The sequence below is a fragment of the Dipodomys ordii genome, unplaced genomic scaffold, assembly GCF_000151885.1.
Source record: "Dipodomys ordii isolate 6190 unplaced genomic scaffold, Dord_2.0 Scaffold58, whole genome shotgun sequence".
In the NCBI taxonomy this organism is placed as follows: Eukaryota; Metazoa; Chordata; class Mammalia; order Rodentia; family Heteromyidae; genus Dipodomys; species Dipodomys ordii.
The window spans coordinates 5,468,854-5,487,291 of record NW_012267274.1 but is presented as its reverse complement, the minus strand read 5'-3'; the positions used below and the strand labels follow the sequence as shown (position 1 = coordinate 5,487,291).

General features: G+C 56.5%; 1 protein-coding gene across 4 annotated transcripts in view; it reads right to left on the bottom strand.

Moving 5' to 3' along the window:
* Positions 1-558: 558 nt before the first annotated feature.
* Ctbp2 (C-terminal binding protein 2) overlaps positions 559-18,438 on the bottom strand; it is a 116,754-nt gene continuing 98,874 nt past the window's right edge. For 2 of the 4 annotated variants that reach the window (XM_013021972.1, XM_013021971.1), the window contains exons 4-11: positions 8,875-9,029; positions 8,638-8,782; positions 7,465-7,671; positions 5,010-5,224; positions 4,272-4,402; positions 3,852-3,979; positions 3,551-3,668; positions 563-1,919 (exon numbers count right to left, since the gene is read on the bottom strand). In XM_013021972.1, coding sequence (XP_012877426.1) covers positions 1,739-1,919; positions 3,551-3,668; positions 3,852-3,979; positions 4,272-4,402; positions 5,010-5,224; positions 7,465-7,671; positions 8,638-8,782; positions 8,875-9,029 — 1,280 coding nt within the window. In that variant the 3' untranslated portion in view covers positions 563-1,738. Of the gene's footprint in view, positions 1,920-3,550; positions 3,669-3,851; positions 3,980-4,271; positions 4,403-5,009; positions 5,225-7,464; positions 7,672-8,637; positions 8,783-8,874; positions 9,030-16,773; positions 18,398-18,438 lie in introns of those variants that run through there. The other 2 variants (XM_013021970.1, XM_013021973.1) reach the window with 2 other exon arrangements.

The following is an 18,438-nucleotide window of genomic DNA, read 5'->3' as shown; positions in this document are numbered from 1 at the left end:
GTGTTTCTTGGGTTATACACTAAATACTTCCGTGTGTACATGGTTGGGGGCTCTGACAAAGTGGTTATACAGAAAACACTAAACTGCCTTTTCTGCTCCCTGAAATAAAAGGCCCAGATAACTTTCATGGCAGGGTTGGGATGAGGCTGTGACCAAAAATGAGCAAGACAAGGTCCCACAGGCTGACGCTTGGGAGACACCTGCTTAACGAGGGGCGGGGGGGGGGGGGGGGGGGGGGGGGGGGGGGGAAGCATAATGTGTTTTAAAAGGACGTGGAAACGGCTGTTACTTCTCAACTTTTTGTAAATATCAATTGTTAGGTTCTTGGTCCTTCCTGTGCTTAACGTACATTAATTTACAGGCTGACCTTGGCCTTCAAGGACAGCAGCACTTGACTAGTGTAAAGGGTAAGGTCTTGCTTTTCCACCCATGCTGTCAGTATTCTTGAGTCTGGTTGTGGGCCGGGCAGGTAGAAACCAGCTAACTGACAATGCAGTTCCTTTACACATCTCAAGGGAAGAGCTTTTACACTGGTGAGATGTACTTGAATTTCAGAACTTAACAAATTTTAATTACTTTTTATTGAAAACTGCACTGAACGCTAAATGTCCACCTTTACAATAAACAAATACAGTAACGGTAACTCACACTAAAACAAAACATACTTCTGATAGCCATTATTTTTTTCTGTTTGGGACAGTTTTAAAGTTTTTCTTTTGTCACAAAAACAGGAATGTACCTATACAAAGGCTCAAAATAGGCCATCTTTTTTAAACAAAAAGGCAATGATTCACAAAAGACTATGAATAGAACATGTAACTAGTTGATACAAATCTAATAGGATTTGTTAAAATCAGTCACATCTAATAACACATCTGAAGTGTTCTTGTATAAAATATCACGTGAAGAAAAGAATTTATCAATGTCTAAAAAAGTGGGTTTGTTCATAGACAATCTGACAAGTTACCATAAAAAGTGTTTCCTGAGACATAAGGAAATGCAACATTATTCTTCTTGAACTTTAGCAGCTCAAGACTTCCCACTCAATAAAATAGCTGAGGATCTGAAACTGAGAAAATAGATTTGAGTACAAACAGCTTGTGAAACTTAATATTTTTTTCTTTTTCTTTTTTTTTTGCATCAGAGGTTATTACTGAACTTACAACCAACTTGCCCGCTCAGTATGCAGTTCAGAGGAGAGAACTTCCGTGCACAGGCCTGTACTGGCTTTGTTCCTGTGTGTGCCGATGTGTCTGACACAGGCAGACAGTTTCCCCCATTTCGTAGTAACTCAATCTTCCTATTAGCAAAAAGAGGTAAGAAGCCCCTGGAAACCGAAGGGGCTAGAGTCAAGGTGGGGGTTTCCTCTCAATATTTTTATTTCAATGTTTGGAACTCTTGATGCAACATTCTCGAGCAAGTTGCTCAGGACCTGCTGTGCCCAGGGGACTGATAAAGGAAAAAGCTCTATTTATTCTTTGTGATTGGATGCACAGATGAAAACTTAACACACAATAACAGAAGTTGGTCGTTAATAAGTCATGTCCTCGTCTTTCAGCACTTCTGGAGCAAACATCTTGTTTTCTAGCTCCTGTAGCGTTAACACTGCAACATCAATGATGCATATGTCCAGGGATCTGTTAGAAAGACCGTCAGACTCCTTTTCTCAGTTCATCCATTTGCCACTGTCTCTTGGTCCCAAGTTTATCTGAGTGGTTACCTCGTGCGGCATTGTCTGCTATTGCTCGTTGGGGTGCTCTCGATTGTCCCCGTGTTTTGTGGGCTGGTTGGGAGAGGGAGCCTGGGAGGGGTGTGCCACGGAGGGGAGGTTGTGAGTCACCGGGATGCCTCCGGGGATGATGCCTTCCATTGCTGCAGGAAGTCCTCCCGGGGCCACACCCACGATGCCCGGCGGGTACCTGTGAACAGAGGGAACAAGGGCTCGTCAGCCTGGGGGGCCCTGGGCCTTTCCCCCGTGATGGGGCACCCCGAGCAAGGAGGAATGTAGGTGTTTATATGCAAGCCTGGTGCCTTGCACACTGACCGATCAATCCCAACTCTCAGCCACTAGAGACGTGGCTTTTAGACAGGAGGAGGATCTCCCACGAGGACCATTTGTAAACTGTTGCGTATGGTTTCCTTGCGGTGTTCATGGGTTATGCTGGTCTTATGGTTTCTATGGGTGGCTGTGAGTGAACTGAATGACTCAGATTCATACATTGAAACATCCTAATCCCCAGGGTGAGGAAGGGAAACCCAACTTAGTGCTTGGCACCACCTTGTGAGTGGGCAGAGTCCTTAGAACAAGATGCCAGCATCTTGTTCTGACCAGAACTGCGATACGGTTACTTCATAGTCACTTGGTGGCTTCTGCAGGCTGAGTGGCGCTCACTACACTGCGTGTGAGGAAGCCATGTCTGCCTTAGTCTTCTAGAGCACAAATGTCGCCGGTGGATTGTCATGCTCATCCCCAAAGTTACAAAACTGACCGAGGTAGGTGGTGACAAAAGTAACTCTGGCCATGAAAGATACCCTGCCTGAACCTGGCCTGTAGGCGAGGCTGCTAAGAAATGCCTGGGGGAAATCGGCAAGGGGGGGGGAGGGGAGGGAAAACATGCTCAATGAAAAGGGGGTTCTCCAGAAGTGAGGCCCAATCAGTACACAGTAGTTAGGGCCTAGACATTTTCTTAGTTGTCACAATTGGGAGTGGGAGGTGCTTCTGGCCCCAAATGGGTGGAGACCAGAGATGCTGCTAAGACCCTTAGAGAATGAATTATGAATTGGTCCTAAATGTAAATATGGGAAAGTCACGATATGAGAAAAAAGAAACAGCTCCTCTCCTTTAAGTCACGATATGAGAAAAAAGAAACAGCTCCTCTCCTTTATGCCCGGAGAGACATTTATGTCCCCTGGACACAATAGGGTGGGAGTGGAGAGAAATCAGTTTATCCCACTTAGCCATATTCTCTCCCAACTTCACAACTATTTCTGCAGTCTTTCCAGTGGTCAAGGTTTTCCCCTTGTTGCTCTACCTCTGCCAGAGGCTTTCCATGGGCAGAACGGGCTTTCTAGAAGATCTGATTGCTACTTGAAACCTGTGATTTCAGGGGCTCAGCGGGAGGGGCAGCTTGTGGCACGGTGGCCAGTCCAGCCGGATCATGCTGAAACCTGCATGCCAGGAGAGCAGGATACCCGGCTGCCTGACCTCAGACCCGCCCTTTCTAAACGGGAACTTCCTTCCTGCATGGGGGATCACACCCATTAATAACAGCATGCAGGAGGGCTGAGGCAAAAAGATGGATGAGTTTGAGAGAGACTGTTGCTTTCAAACCAGCAAAGCTTTTAGAAAAGAATCGTGTTTATTCTATAGAAATTCAGCACTGGACAAGAAGAGAGAAGCATGTGCAGGATCCCCACTTGGTAAAGAAGCCAGGGCTTCCTTAGTTCTGTGAACTTTTCACCTCCCACAACTTCAGTCTTTTCAGGCCTCCCTTTCTCCCAGAGAGGCAAGCAGCTGGTGGCCCCAGCCAACGTCAGTTCTTCTTCTCACCTGTATGTGGCACCATTGAGCTCGGGATGAATTGCTTGCTGGTCTATTACTGACCAAGGAGCTGATGTGACAAAAAATTCCTTGTTGACACAGTTTCTTAAGCTTTCTGGGATGCGACCTAGAGTAAATGGTCATAGTGAGTTTATCGTCATCCTTGGGGGCTTCTGGAGGGGGTGTGCTCTATAATTGGGACAGACAGGGATTACAGACATTGAGCCTGGCTTAGGCAAAATTTAGTTACCTTGCCCCTGCCCCGCTTTCTGCACCTACCTGTCTCCAGTGGAATTAGAGCGTGGCTCACCTGTGATGGCCCGGCGGATCTCCGTGGCGGCTGCCTCCCTCATCTCTAGTGAGGCCTGCTCACTGTACCAGGCTGTGTGCGGGGTACAGATGAGATTTGGTGCATCTTTGAGTGGACCCTGGGCAAAGCTAGGGTAAATGGAAAAGAAGTCAGCGAGCAGGGAAAGTTTTAACTTTTGTCTATGCAGTTAGAACTGAGTTGAATTGAGTTGTGTTTTGTCAGGGCTGGGAACAGAACAGTGGAGTTGGGGGGAGGGAGGTATGGGCAACAAGGGAAGAGCCAAGCATGCGGAGGATGAACTCCAAATGAGCACCATCCTGTGGCCGTTTGTTTACACTTAAGATGACAAAGTGAGTTAGTTCAATGCAGGAGAATCCGGTTCCTCGCAGGAGGCCAGCGGCCAGCCTGCCAAACACCCACCTGAAGGGCTCTGACTCGTGCACGTCGAGGGCGGCGCCTCGTATCCTGCCCTCCTTGAGGGCCTGGGCTAAGGCTTTCTCATCCACAAGGCCGCCGCGCGCTGCATTCACCAGGAACGCCCCCTGCCTCATCTAGGAAGGAAAGAGAAGCTGGTCACCTCCGCTCGAAACGCAGCCGAGGAAGAAAGCTGCAAACATCGAGTTTGGATGGTCTGGATTTTTCCTGTGCCTGCTACAGTTTGGGGAAAGAGTAGCAATTTTTTTTTTTAAAACTGCGGGTACTAGGGCTTCAACTCAGACCCCGGGTCCTATCCCTGACCTTCGTGCTCAATGCTAGTGCTCTACCACTTGAGCAAGAAGCTCCACTTTGGGCTTTTTGCTGGAGTTAGCTGGAAATAAGAGTTTCACAGACTGCTTGGACTGGTTTTGAACCGTGATCCTGAGCACTCAATCTTCCGAGCAGCTAGGATTAACAGGTGTGAGCCACCAGTGTGTGGCAAGAGTAGCAATTCTTGTTGCTGCCTAAAGGCTAGGAAGGGTGCAGCTGTGGTTGGTCATGCACACTGGTGCTCTCAGAGGCCCGCCCGCCCACCCGCCTGAAGGGAGCCCGCTGGCCCTGTGCTCCTCCTGGTCCACGAACCATCTTTCAGTCCCTTTTGTTCATGGTACAGACCAACAGCTGTGGCCACCTTTTCAGCAGGAGCTTCCAGAGTTGGGAGGACATCTGATAGCCAGTTACCTGCTTGATAGTAAAGTCATTGATGAGGTGGTGGTTATGTTCGTTGAGATTGCAGTGCAGGGAAACACAGTCACTCTGATACAGCAGGTCCTGCAGGGTGTAGACCCTCTGCACGCCCAGAGACCGCTCTATCCCGTCCTGCAAGTAGGGGTCATAAAATATGACGCTGAATCCAAAAGCCTTGGCTCGAACAGCAACTGCCTGCCCTGTGCGACCTGTGCAGAGACAGAACGTGCGGGTGAGTGAGGAGTCCGGAGGCATCCGTCCCCTGAGAGCCCACCAACCCCACTGCTGGCTGCGGAGGGAGCAGACACAGTCAACACAATCACATCTAAGAGCAACACCAGTCCTGGTGAACACCGTACTGTTCCCTGCTTATATGAGCCACGGCAGGAATATTACATACCAAACTGGCTTCTTAAGGAGAATTCCAATCTATAATCAATCAGAATGTTTCAATGACCCTCAGGCTCCCCACTGCAACTAGCACTTGATTAAGTCAATGCTGCTTGCTTGCTTCCTTCCTTCCTTCCTTCCTAGGCTCCGGCCTCCTGCATGCAGGATTACAGCAGGCTTCATGGCAGGAATATTACTCAGCCTTTCTTAGTATCTGGCAGGACATATCCCCACTCAATTATCTCTGGTTTATCAGAACTGAGCATTATCATTTAGCCTAAGCGCACACTGGCAGCATGTGCCTGGTAGGCCTATGAATCTCCCATTGCCTGCCCTGTCCCGCAGATGGAATCTCACAGCCCAGCTCTTTCTGGCAGCCTGAGCCTGCACAAGTCATAGTGGCTGTCACACAATACCACAAGCACCTCCAATGGCCATCACTTGCACAAATGCAGGGATCCCCGAAGGTACCTAGTGCTCAGAGCAGCGTTCAGCTTAACCCATGGCCCGATCCTCAGGAGATCATGGACTGATCTTTACTACAACCTGTTCCCATCGACAGGCAGGAGACAGGACATTCCCCACAGGAAGTTGATGTCTGAGGAACACTAGCACCCCTCCCCCAAAGCTACGTCTGACCAGGCATGACTGAGCTAATGTAATGGTTGTGGTTTGGCAGCAAAGGTCTGATAGAGCCATTCTGGTCAAGGGACAGCTGCAGTGTCCCAGTGGATCACCGTATCACGAATACATGGATGCAGCTAAGCAGAGCTGGAGTCCCCTCCGCACAGGGCAGAGGAATACTTCACAGGACTGGGTGGGGCAGGAGGCAGGAAGCAGGGCAGCCACAGGGCTGCAGGGTCCGTGGACAGCCTTGCACTCTGAGAGTAGCTGCCACGCCAGCCCACCCACCCTGAGCACCAGGGCCAGGCTAACACCAACCATGGTGACAGGGCTGAGTGTGCGTCCCAGTGGTGGCGGTTCATAAGTTTCACGCACTCATCTTCACCAGCCTCTACGTTAGCTGTGCTTTCTGCCTAAAGATCTACTGTCAAAATACCTCAGGTCTTGAAAAGCCATCAGAACCCAAGTCTGTGTGGAACTGCGAGTCAGCCCCCGGGAGCCAGCGCCGACGGCTGGAGCTGGGCCTGACTCAGCGGAGGGCTGACTTTGGGTCCCTAACAGGGTTGTGGCACTAAGTGGGCATCCAGTGACCCTGTCTTTTCCAGTTCTGGGAGGCCAGTCTGCAGTGGACCCAGAGGGACTGGGGGGGAGGGGTCCAGGTTCAGGTGGATCATAGGGCAGCAGCTTGGCTGCCCAGACTCAGACGATGCTGAGCAACGACAGCTGCCAACAGCCCCCCAGGCCCAGGAAGGGCTGACAAATGGCTTTCTTGGGATGCCCGATGCATGCCAGCAGAGGGCACTGCAGCGTGCACATAATTTCCTTAGGAAACCCACCGGGACCACAGGACGGTTGCAAGGACCGTCCCAGACCCGAGGCCTGCGAGCTGGTGCCAGAGGCCTGGGGGGCCTGTCCCATACTCTGCAGTTACCTGCCAAGTCCCTCACTTAAACCTTCAGGCCTCCCATGGAGGTCCGTATTCCATGTGCAAACAGCCCCGAACTACAGGCCCAAGCAGATCGGGTCTTGCTTGGCTGCCCCCAAGGAAACATCCTGAACGATCACTTCCCAAGGTGGTGGTGCCTGATGGCCACCCTCTGGCTCCAATCTTCCAAGAATCCCTGTGCCACACCAGGCTGATGGCCGCCGGGTACACTCCCTGTGCAGGTCACCACTCAGCCACAACTAGTTCCAGTCCCCAGCCTGCTTGGTTGCTCTGAGAAGCCCCTGCAGAAGCGGCTGGAGGGGCAACAGCAGAGCACACACCTGCTTGCTCTGCAACCTGGCCTTACTGTGAGAATTAGCCTTACTGTCACTTCTCGCGGTCTAGTGGCTCTGACCTATGACCCCTGTGAACATGTCATCCGCTGCCAAGTTGAACCTAGCCTCCCAGGGCGCAGGACGGGGTGGTGGTGGCTGGAGCAGAGGCACCTACCAAAGCCGATGAGGCCCAGCGTCTCCCCACGAATCCGGGCTGCTCCCGAGGCCACCTCGCGGATCTGCTCCACGCTCTGCACCCGCGTGCCTTCCCGCAGTGCCTGGTACAGCCACGTGTTCCGCCGGTACAGGTTGAGGATGTGGCAGATGGTGGAGTCGGCCGTCTCCTCCACGGCTGCCGACGGGATGTTGCACACGGCGATACCTGTGGAGGACAAGGGCGGTGAGGAAGCCGTCGACGTCACTGCGGTCCTTGCAGGGGAGGCAGTGAGCGGCTGCACTGCTCACCATTTCCCAGGGTGCGGGTGCGGGTGCTGCTCAGTGATCCCATGGCCTATGGAGTCCAGGACCTCCATTCTACTCTAGCACCTGCACCTGAGCAGCTTCCTCTCAGGCCTGCCCGACCCATGGACATTAGAGCAGCCCCACCCTGCAGGACTTGGGGGGGGGGAGGGATAGTAACAAGGGCCAAGCTCACTGAAGTCTGCAAACTGGACCCTGCTCAGGGCTTCCTCCCTGCCCCCGCCCCCCATGGGAGCCAGGTGTGATTGCAGAGTTTCTTTTTATGTGACTTTAGGGTTTGATGCAAAAATGCAACTATTCCTTTTTTTTTGTAATGCCTGGAGGCTGCAGCGAGAAGAGCTGAGCTTAGAACGAGCCACTGCAACCTTAAAACACAAACATCCTGGAGGAAAGAACATCTGCTGGAAGAGAATAGAGTCCTGCAAAGGAGGCCAAGCATCCTGACCTTCCACCTGGGCTGCGGATAGCTTGGTAGAGAACAGGCCCAGGGGCCATGGAAAACTCAAGGCTCAGCAGCGCGGGTGGGCTGTGGTTTCCTAGCTGGGGGAGGAGGGTAGAGAGGGCTGTGTGCGGCGCTCTACCGCCCTGTACACAGGGTGAGTGGCTGGAGCTCTTCCTGTTCCCAGAGAGACTGGGGGTGCTCAGGCTAAGCCTGCCTGAGCCCACGAGTGGGAGGTGACACAAGGTGACCTGTGGCCATGTGCACTCCTGCCTGGGGCGGAGCCCATGGTTTTGTCTTCAGTGTTGATAGGCTGGGTCGTTGGGGGTGGGGAGGGGTGGGGGATGGGCCCATGCCATCTGTCACGAGGGACAGCCCTGTCACGAAGCCCTGAAGAGTAGCCGCCGCGCCGCGCCAGCCTTCACTCACCAAGCTCGCCAGCAGCCTTGATGTCCACGTTGTCGTAGCCGCTGCCGATGCGCACGATGACCCTGAGTGCCTTGAACTTCTCCAGGTCCTCCCTGGTGAGGGTGATGGTGTGGTACATCATGGCTCCCACGGCCTCGTTTAACACCTGCGCACAAAGGCGGACAGGAGCGTTAGGAATCGGAGGCTTGGGGAGTTGCTGGGGACTGGGCAGTGCTGTTGCGGGGTGGGGCGGCTCACCTTCTCGTGGATTTCCTGAGTGGACTGTGCATCGCAGAAGGCCACGGTGGCCAGGTCCTTCAGAATAGGCATCTCCACGGTGCAGTCTCTGCCATCCAGCAGTGCCACCAGGGGGCGGGGGTGCAGGGGGCCGTTCATGATCTGGGGTCGGATACCTGCAGGGGAGGGGAATGGCGTGAAACAGGCGGAGCGGGGCTCGGCCGGTGCATCGCAGATGCGTGGCAGCAGCTGCCCGACGCTGGCTCAAGGTCCTGAGAGGCCAGGTCTGTGCCTTCATGCTGTGCATGTCCTGCGGCCAGGCGCCCTGTGAGTTCTACCCCTGCTCTTGCAACCCAGAAATCCAAAGAAAACACCTGGGTTGCTCAGCTGAACTGCTCTATTTCCTGGAGTTTGGGGTGCAATGGGTCACTGACACCATTCACGGCTGCTCAGACCTGAAGAGGGAGCCCCAAAATGGGACAGCACACAGCTGTACATCACGATCAAGACTCAGGGACTGTGGAGTCCCAAGGTCGCAGCCCCTACCCCCTCACCAGCAGAGAACACAACCATTGTTTCCCTGCTATGGACCACCAGATGCCCGTCAGGGGGAACCCAAAAAGACTCAGGTGTGCCAGCCTCTTCACCCCGATAGGAGAGAGGAAGAGGAGCCTATGGGACCCAGGTGCAGGCCAGAAGCACCCTGACCTCCACTGGGGAGGGAGGCAGGCCTCCAGCCCCCCAGTCGCGCTCTCAGCCCTGCGAGGCGGGCAGTGGTGGTGCAATGATAAATGCAAGGAAACGGAGGCTCCTATCGGCTCCCATCTCAGCTCTTTCCTTCTGCGAAGAAGCAAAGAGGACATGTGGGGAGCTACAGGCAAGAAGCCCCCCCAGCTTCCTCCGGGATGAGTGCAGCAGGCGCGGACACAGGCGAAGGTGTGCACGAGGCAGGAACCGAGAGCCGGCGGAGAGTGGCGTCCACAGCATCTCATGGATGTTGTTACCTGGGCGACAAACTAGGTTGCCTAGCGACCACCTCCCTCCCTGACTTTGGTGGCCTTTCTCCTTGGAGACACCCAACCTTAGTTGTCCCCTTCAGTGGAAGTTAGACCCTATGTACCCAAGCTCTAACCTAGCAGTGGATTTATTCCAGCTGTAAGACCTTTATAACAAGGCAGGAAATGGAGACAGAAGGGATTGGCTGCAGAGAGGACCCTGGGGAGGCAGAGCGCAAGATGGCGAGGGAAGATGGGAGGGTGAGTGGTAGGGAAGATTCCACCACAAAGAACCCTTGTGTGGGACTGCAAGGGGCTCCAAGGGGCTCCAAGGGGCCCAGCAGATGTCTGGCATGGAGTAAGGAAACAGGCACATGTTCCCAGAAGGAACAGAGTGGAAGGAGGTCAGGCTGCCCTCCCCTGCTGTCCCAGGCAGGGTGCTGGATGCTGGGCAAGGCCTCACATGAGCTCCACAATCCAAGACAAACTGCAAGAAGGAAGGCCTCCATCCGAACGCCTGGCCTCCAGAGGACGGTGCATTTAAGACCAAACACAAGGGCTGGGGCTGGGACTCAGTGGTAGAGCGCTTGCCTAGCATGCATGGAGCCCTGGGTTCCATTCTTCAGTACCACATCCAGAAACAGTCAGAGGTGGAGCGTTGGCTCAAGTGGTAGAGTGCTAGCCTTGAGCACAGAGAAGCTCAGGGATGGCGCCTGGGGCCTGAGTTCAAGCTCCAGGACTGGAAAAAGCAAACACAAGACAGGACACGAGCTGGACGCCGGGAGTGCATGCCTGTAATCTTAGCTACCTAGGATGCTGAGATCTGAGGACTGCGCTCAAAGCCAGGCTGGTCAGGAAAGGACTGGGGCCAGGTGCAACCACAGGGGCAGCGCGGAGCCGTCCCCAGGCACCGGATTTGCCACACCGCAGGAATTATCCTAAGCTGTGAAACTCAAGACATGCACAACCCAAACTACACATACACAAAGTGAAAAAAGTAGCGGAGGGCTGGGAAGTTGGCTCAGTGGTAGAGCGCTTGCCTTGCATGCGTGAGGCCCTGGGTTCGATTCCTCAGCACCACATAAGAAAAAAGAAAAAAGCCGGAAGTGGAGCTGTGACTCAAGTGGTAGAGCGCTAGCCTTGAGCTGAAGAGCTGAGGGACGGTGCCCAGGCCCAGAGTTCAGGCCCCACAACCGGACCCCCCGAAAAACAAAAAAAAAGTAGTGGAGCCTGTAGCCAGCGACAGGGCAGCGCTGTCCGCGGTGATCTGCCGTGTGGTATCGCTGGCTGCAGGTCTGGAGGACCCACTGCTCACCGCCCGCTGCCCTGCCCAGCAGCAGCCAGGACTACGGGCATAGCAGCTACAGTGCGCTTCCGGAGACGCCTGCGGCCCCGCCCCAAGGAGGAGCTGAGCTGTGCGTGGCGGTTCATCCCCGCTCTCCACGGTGGGCTCTCCACGAGAGGTCAAGACCCTGCTCGTATGCACCATGTGATCTCCCCTTCCTAACAGAGACCCAGCAGGCTCAGAGGCAAACACCTCCCCGCCCCCCCCATCCTAAGCGTGGACCCCCAAGTCACTGCTGAGACGATGCTCAGGATTTGACCAGTGACAACATTCAAAACGCAGGAGCCCCAGGAAAAAAGGGGGTGTTCAAGTCTCAAGGTTCTATGGGGTCACTGAGCAGGCGGCCAGGGTGGGTGGGGTCTTTTGACCACCGCCCCGGAGCTCACGCTGCGCATGCAGCAGGGGTGGCAGCCACCCAGACGGGGCCCAGAGCCTTTGAACTGGGAGGTTCTGGGCTTCGAACCCAGCTCTCAAAAGGTCACGGGTGGGTGGTGCTCATCTCTGGTGGGACACGTTCCGTGCCACATTGTTGGACACAAGCTGACCGGCAGTGACGGCTGGAAGGACGGGCCACATCTGTGCACAGCTGGTGCCTGGTGCCCAGCCCCTGCCGGCCACTTCCTGTAACTCATCTTCAGTACTTTATCCAAGTTACTGAGTCATGCAGCACCAACGGCCAAGAACACACATGGAAATGGAGGTGTGAGCGATGCAGCAGGGGACGGTGGTCTGCCCTGACACAAACACACACCCTTCCCCTGGGCTCCCGACCACCGCCATGGCTGTCACCTCCTCTCGGTCACTGCAGTGCCCAGGCCTGCCTGTGCGGCGGCAGGTCCTGTTCTTCCAACAGGGAAGAGGGCACTGGGCGGTCAGCTGAACACACCCAGTGAGCAAGTGTGACTAGGACTGATTTCTAGGCCTGTCGGCCTCCAGGAGCTGAGCACCCAACCTCAGCCTCTGGCCACAAAGCGGAATAACTGGCCACCCATTCCTACTTCTGAACCTCAGACAAGGGACAGGGACACGGTCCCGCCGGGAAGTGTCTGCCTGTGCCCACCCATGCCCAGCCGCCTGAGGGACGCCCTTCCCATGGGCACCGGAGACAAGCTCAGGGAGCAGGGCTCATCCCAGACAGCAAAACCAGCACAGAGAGGTTTGCCTCTGCTCCCCAGGGCTTCCCACAGCAGGCATCTTCCTAGAAAGTCCTGGGCACTGGCACTGGCTGGCACTCATTCAGATGGTGGTGGAAGCTGTGCTCTGCTGCCCTTGGCAGGGCGTCTGGGGACCAGGGCATCCGTGGGGTTCCGTGGAGCGCCTCCTTCCTTTACTGCTGAGACTCAGGCATCGATCCATAGAACCAGTGAGAAGCAATGGCAGCGCCATACTGGCTGCCCCGCCCTGCCCCCCAACTGACTACCTAGAGCACAGCGGGGCTTCATGGTTTCTCTCCAAAACTGCATGGGAGAGCAAGCCCTGCTCCAAACCCACCCCAAAGCCACAGGCAGCAAACGCTACCACTGCCCCCCAGAGCAACGCTCTGCAAGGGGTCCCTGCGCAAGGCTGTCTTCTGGACATTTCCTCCCGGGCCCCAGAAGGGTGGGTTCTGGCTCAGTCAGGTATGCCGTCAGCACGCCGGTGCTGTGGGCAGAGAAGAGCTGAACAACTCAGGAAGCTGAGGACAGCACAGGCGGCTCCCGAGCAGCGTGCCCCCCCCCCCCCCCCCCAGTCTATGTGGGTGAGTCTGGGAACGGACCGGAGTCCCTGCAGAGCTCAGGAAAAGGGTCTGGTCTTGGCAGGTCCTGTTGCGGCCGAGGACCCCAGGAGCAAGCAGGCTGCAGCACACACAGATCCTCCCCAGGTCCCGCGGCTCTGGGGCTTCTGGTTGAGATGAGGTGGCTGGCCCATCGTCCTTCCAGGAAGAGATCACATGGCTCCCCTCGGACCTGGGCAGCCCCACGCTTTTCCTTGCCCATAAAAGCAGCCCCGCTGCCCTTCCGTGCTAGGGCAGCCCGAGGCCCAGCTCCAGGCTGCTGGGAAGCGGGGCTGCTCGGTGGCAGCTGGCACTTGGGCAGGAAGATGACCTCCCGGGCTTACAGCCCCTCCTCGCCTGCCACTTCCCCTAAACTCCCAAGACTTCTAAAGCAACCCGAGCTCAAAGCCATTCACAGGAAGACACTGGGAACTCGGGGATTCCTTCACGGAAAAACAAAATCCCCTCAGGAAGGGAGTGGGGTTCAGAGGTCAGGGTCAGTTGGAGGCAGTAGCACGGGGCAGCCGGCTGGCAGCAACTTAACTAGAACGAGGCCCTGGCGAAGACCTAAGGCAAAAGCAAGCCGCTGTCCCGGGGATGGCGGGGAGATCTGTTCTTGTGAACAGAGTACTACCCCAACCCAAACAAGAAACAAGATTTATTTTGTACTCCAGACGGAATAGTAAGCTTAATGCTCAGACAAGGTTTTGTGAGGGAACCAGAGGTAGACTAGCCCTGCTCAGACTCATGAGTAAAATGGGGCTTCATTAACTTGCTGTTACTGTTACTCAATCTCTATCTACCTTCCCAGCAGCTGGGATTAGAGGCATGAACCACCACACACCAACATAAGTGATTTCCTGCTGATGCTAGAAAGCCCACGGAGAAATCCGCACACCTGTTGTCTTCGTTTGGACAGGTCTACCGGGAAGGCTGTGTTCTGGCTGCATCTTTTCCTGCCTTTACCTCTGTCCGTTCAGTTTTTCCTGTGTCCTACAGCTGTTGCTGACAGCTAGGCTCAGATCCTCGTGGACCAAAGACCACACAGGAAAATGCCACAGGAGCTTCACCATGAGAATCAGACGGCAGAGTGGCTCAGGAGCCATGCACGGGTCACAAGTGGATGTGTGGCTCAGGAGCCATGCACGGGTCACAAGTGGATGTTTGTCATTGTAAATCTACGGCAAGTCTCCCACTTACTGGCAAGAAACCTGCGAATTCTCCCCTCATGTTCAGGGCGATAAGGGACAGGCGGCCAACCGTGAAAGCTTCCCCACTGCTCTACTGACCCGTGCATCAGCTGCTCAGATCACACGAATGACACACACCGCTGCTACCACCTGGGGTCTCCCTGGGACTCCTAATTTAGCAAGGAGCCCCTTGATGAGCAAGGAGCTCTGAACATTCTGTGGTTGGTACTTCAGACCAAGTACACGAAGAGAAACTGGCTCATGGAAAACAGACCTGTTTCTGTGAAAACTGGCAGGGATGGCAGCTGCTCACTCAAGGCTCCCGGACTGTGGGCTCTGTCCGTGGGTGGGGTGCTCTGTGGGCGGGGCTCTGATGCCCTTGGGGGAGACATGAAGATGGCTGCTTGCTACCTCATTGTCTGTATCGCCCTCCCTCCCCACCCCTGGCACACAGGAGCCAGAGCAGCAAACAACATTGGCTGTGGGTGACCACACGTGACGGCCACCGCGGGAAGGCTGGGCCATGCATGCCAGTCAGCAAAGCGAGTGTGGGAGCGAGGGGGGACCCACCAGGCGGTCGCTCATGAGGGTTCAAACAGAACCCAGACAACCCAGCACATCAGCCTACTTTGCCTTGTTGCTGACTGCCTGGTCAATGGGCTGGGCTGGCAAACACAGGCCTACTGGTTTAAAAAACCAAGGGGAGGTGGTGGGGGGAGAGCCAAAGCAGCAGCAGCAACAACAACAAAAGCAGCAGCAGCAGCGCCGCTATAAACCATCGCCTCTCCCGATGGTCTGAAGGAAGGGAGCTTTCTTCCTTCAGGATGGGATGCCAACACTAACTCGGTAAAGGCTGGTGGTGCTGCAGATGAGTAACCCGGCTGGGCGTCAACAAGAAGAGAATGGCGTCTCCAGGCTCAGGAGAGGTGGGCCATGGGTACAGACCTCAGGTCCCTGTGCTTGGCTTAATGAAAGCATTATCCTCTTGGCACACCGGTACCCAGAGCCTGCCCCAGCCCAGGGCTCCTGCCCCCGGCCTTTGAGAGGGCAGGAAGCCAAGGACCCAGCCCGCCCCTTGCCAGGACAGGGCAGCCGTCATGCAACGCGGGACGCACAAGAAGGAACCAAGATGACAACGGGTGCTCTGGGACAGATCACTCGACAGAGACACTCATCTGCTGGCAGACGTCCTCGGCGCTGGCGTGCTGGCACGCACACGAAATCAAAATCAATATCCTTCGGTCTGCGAAAGAGTGTGTTAACAATCACACTCTAAACAGCTTATGAAACCCTCACCCCACACCCAAACAACAGTGAGTGTTTTTGTTAGAAGACACTGCAAAAATAAACAGAAGGGGGGGGGAGAGAGAAGAAGGCAATTTTGCAGGTCCTCCTTCAGCAAAACCTTTCCGCGACTTCAAGGAGGAGATAATCTGTGATTATGACCAAACCCTCTGGTTGCTTAGCAACACATAATTAAGGAATATGTTTTCAGATCCGCTTTGCAAGCCCAGCCATTATCAGATGAAATTACTGGAGCAACAAATGTCATCACCATGCAAATTAGTTGGTTGCAAAGAAAGAATGACTGGGAGAGGAGGAGGCATGGGGCCCTTGGAAAAATTATCCTCGGACTTCCTTCTTAGTACATTAAAAAAAAAATCCAGGAAGACAAGCTGGATTCTTAGGAAGAGTGCATGCAGAGGTTGGGAACCCTTGGGAAGGTAAAGCTAGGGGAGCAAAAACGGCAGCCCTGACAGACAGCAGCAAGCTCGCCGTGCTCCGTCCAGCTCGGTGCACCCGTGCACGGAAGGTTCCGGGAGACCTGTCTGCAAGGCAGCGCTCCACTCACGCCAGATGCCCAGGAAAACACGGCAATTAATCTAAAAGAACTGTTTTCTAAACTGTGTCGGGAGGCAGATAATGGACATATTTTCGATTTCCAGTCAAGAGTTAAAATACAAGAAACCTAATTGCTCAGAGGATGATTAACGACAACCCACAAAAGACGTGTGATCAGTTACATTTGGTTCACGCTTTGAAGAAATCCATCTAGCACGGCTGGGATTTTCCTCAACCTGGTAATACGTTCTTCCCTACGAGCAAGCAGAATTCCCAGCTGCATCTTCCCAGATGAGAGACTAAATATGGTTTTGAAACAGTGAGTTCTAAGCGATTTCAACATCTTGCCTTGTTTAACCCACAAGTGTGGAAATACACACATTTTTGTCTCCGCGGCGGGTAACCGCTGCTTTTCGCAGTGTGTGTGGGCACTGCAGAGGTGTGCGCCTCCACACGCTCAAACACCCTGCCGTCTCCAAAGCCACTCCACGGAATCCGCAGAATTACCCCTGAGCACCAAACCAGACGGCCGGATTGGAGACTTCTGAGCCACCAGGAAGACAGCTACACTTCCAGACCATACAGGGACATCCGCCCATCCACCAGGGGTGGACAGGGGCTGCTACGCCAGGGGGTGGGCCCATTGCCCGGGAACTGGCCAGAGCAGGACTTTCTGGTGTGGGGGGCCTGCGTAGCGCCCCTGGGGAGCACCCCCCGGCCCCCGCGCGCTCTGGCCTCTACACCCTCCCCGGCTGCTCGAGCCCCCAGCTGAGTGCAGTGGGAAGGACAGGTTACTTGGTTCCGTGGCGAGCATGGTAGAGACGATGATGGGAGCTCCGGTCCGCCGGGCCACCTTCTGGTACGGAGAGTGCGGCGAGTGCGGCGTGTGGAGGCTTTGGCTGACGGGCGGCGCGGCGGGCTCGCTGGGGGCGCTGGGCTTCCGCGGGAGCTGGGGGCTGCCGTGGGGGCTGGGCAGCGGGGAGGCGGCCACGCTCCGCTCCCGCTTCAGGAGTTCCATGGGCACGGTGTATGCGGTGGAGTAGGCTGTTCGGGGGGCTGGGTGAAGGGGGGCCAGGGGGCCGGGGTGAGTCAAGGCCACCCCCGCCTGGGGTGGGTAGGAGGGGCTCAGCCGCACGGTCAGGGCACAGGGGGTGGGAGAGCTGTAGCCGGGGTTGGGGGGGAGGAGGGGAGCAGAATACGTGGCCGCTGTCTCCAGGAGGTGCTGGGAGGGAGCACTGGCAGGGCGGCGGGCCAGGTCTCCGGGCCGGGGGGCCTGCAGGGGCCCCGGCGGCAGCTGGGCCTGCAGGGCGGGGTCCCCGGGCAGCGGCTCGCTCCGGTGGCTGAAGCTGCTGGACCGGGCACGGGGTGGGGGCCCAGCGCCGCCCTGTCTCCGGAGCTGCATCTCCGCCCTGAAGCTGCCGGCCAGGCGGCTCAGGACGCGGGCCTGGCCCAGGTTGGGCGCCACGGCCTTGGCGTCCGCGTCCTCCAGGGTGGCCAGGACGGCCGGGCAGTCGAAGCCTTGCTGCAGGAGGGCGGCCAGCGTGGGCTCCGCCACCCCTTCCGCCCGCAGCAGCGCCAGGAACTCGGGCGGCACGCTCCTCCGGCCCCCGGGGCCCGGCAACGCGCACAGGTCGGCCGCGCACTCGTAAGGCAGCTTGGAGGGGAGGACGGCCTCCCGCGCGGGCCCATAGCCGCGGCTGCTGTCAGAGGCGGCCGCGGCACCGGGGTCCACCACCAGGCAGGTGGGGGCCGCCTGTCTGGCAGCGGCAGGGTCCGCGGGCCTTTCACCGGCATCACTGTACAGCTGGTTGGAGGGGTAGGCCGCTGCCTCCGCCCCAAGCCGGGGGTCGGGCAGCTCCCTCCCGTACCGCCCCGGAGGCCGTGGGCCCGCAGGCCCCATCTTCCCCCCGGGATCTCGGTACAGGTGACTGGCGTCCTGCAGGACGGGCACCTGGCCTGGTAGCTGCTCCCACGGCCCGCGGCTGCCCAGCACTCCGTAGGCGGGCACCGCACGGCTGACTCCCGCGTCCCGAAAATAGGGAGGAGGCTCCTTGGACATCCGGGTCCCCCGGGCCGCCTCGCCGTAGTAGTCCTGGGGCAGGAGCGAGCTGCGGCCGGTCATGGCGGCCTGGCGGCTGTCGTAGAAGGCCGAGTCCGGCACGGGGCCCTTCCTCGTGGCCACCGAGTTGTAAAAGGCCTCCCGGTAGAGGAAAGGCTCGGCAGGCCCCGGCAGGGCAGCGTCCAGCGCCCGGTGGCTCGGCGGGTCCCCCCAGCCCCCCTCTCCGGGGCCATACGTCAGGGAGCTTCTCCTCCCCGGAGCCCGCGGGGCGTCCGCATTCTCCCAAGGGCCCTCGTACCAGCCGGCGGCGTCCCAGCTCTGCGAGCGCCCGACGCCGCCGTGCCTGCTGGGAACCGGCATTGGCGGGGTGCTCGGCGGCGGCCAGGCAGGGAGGAGGCCTC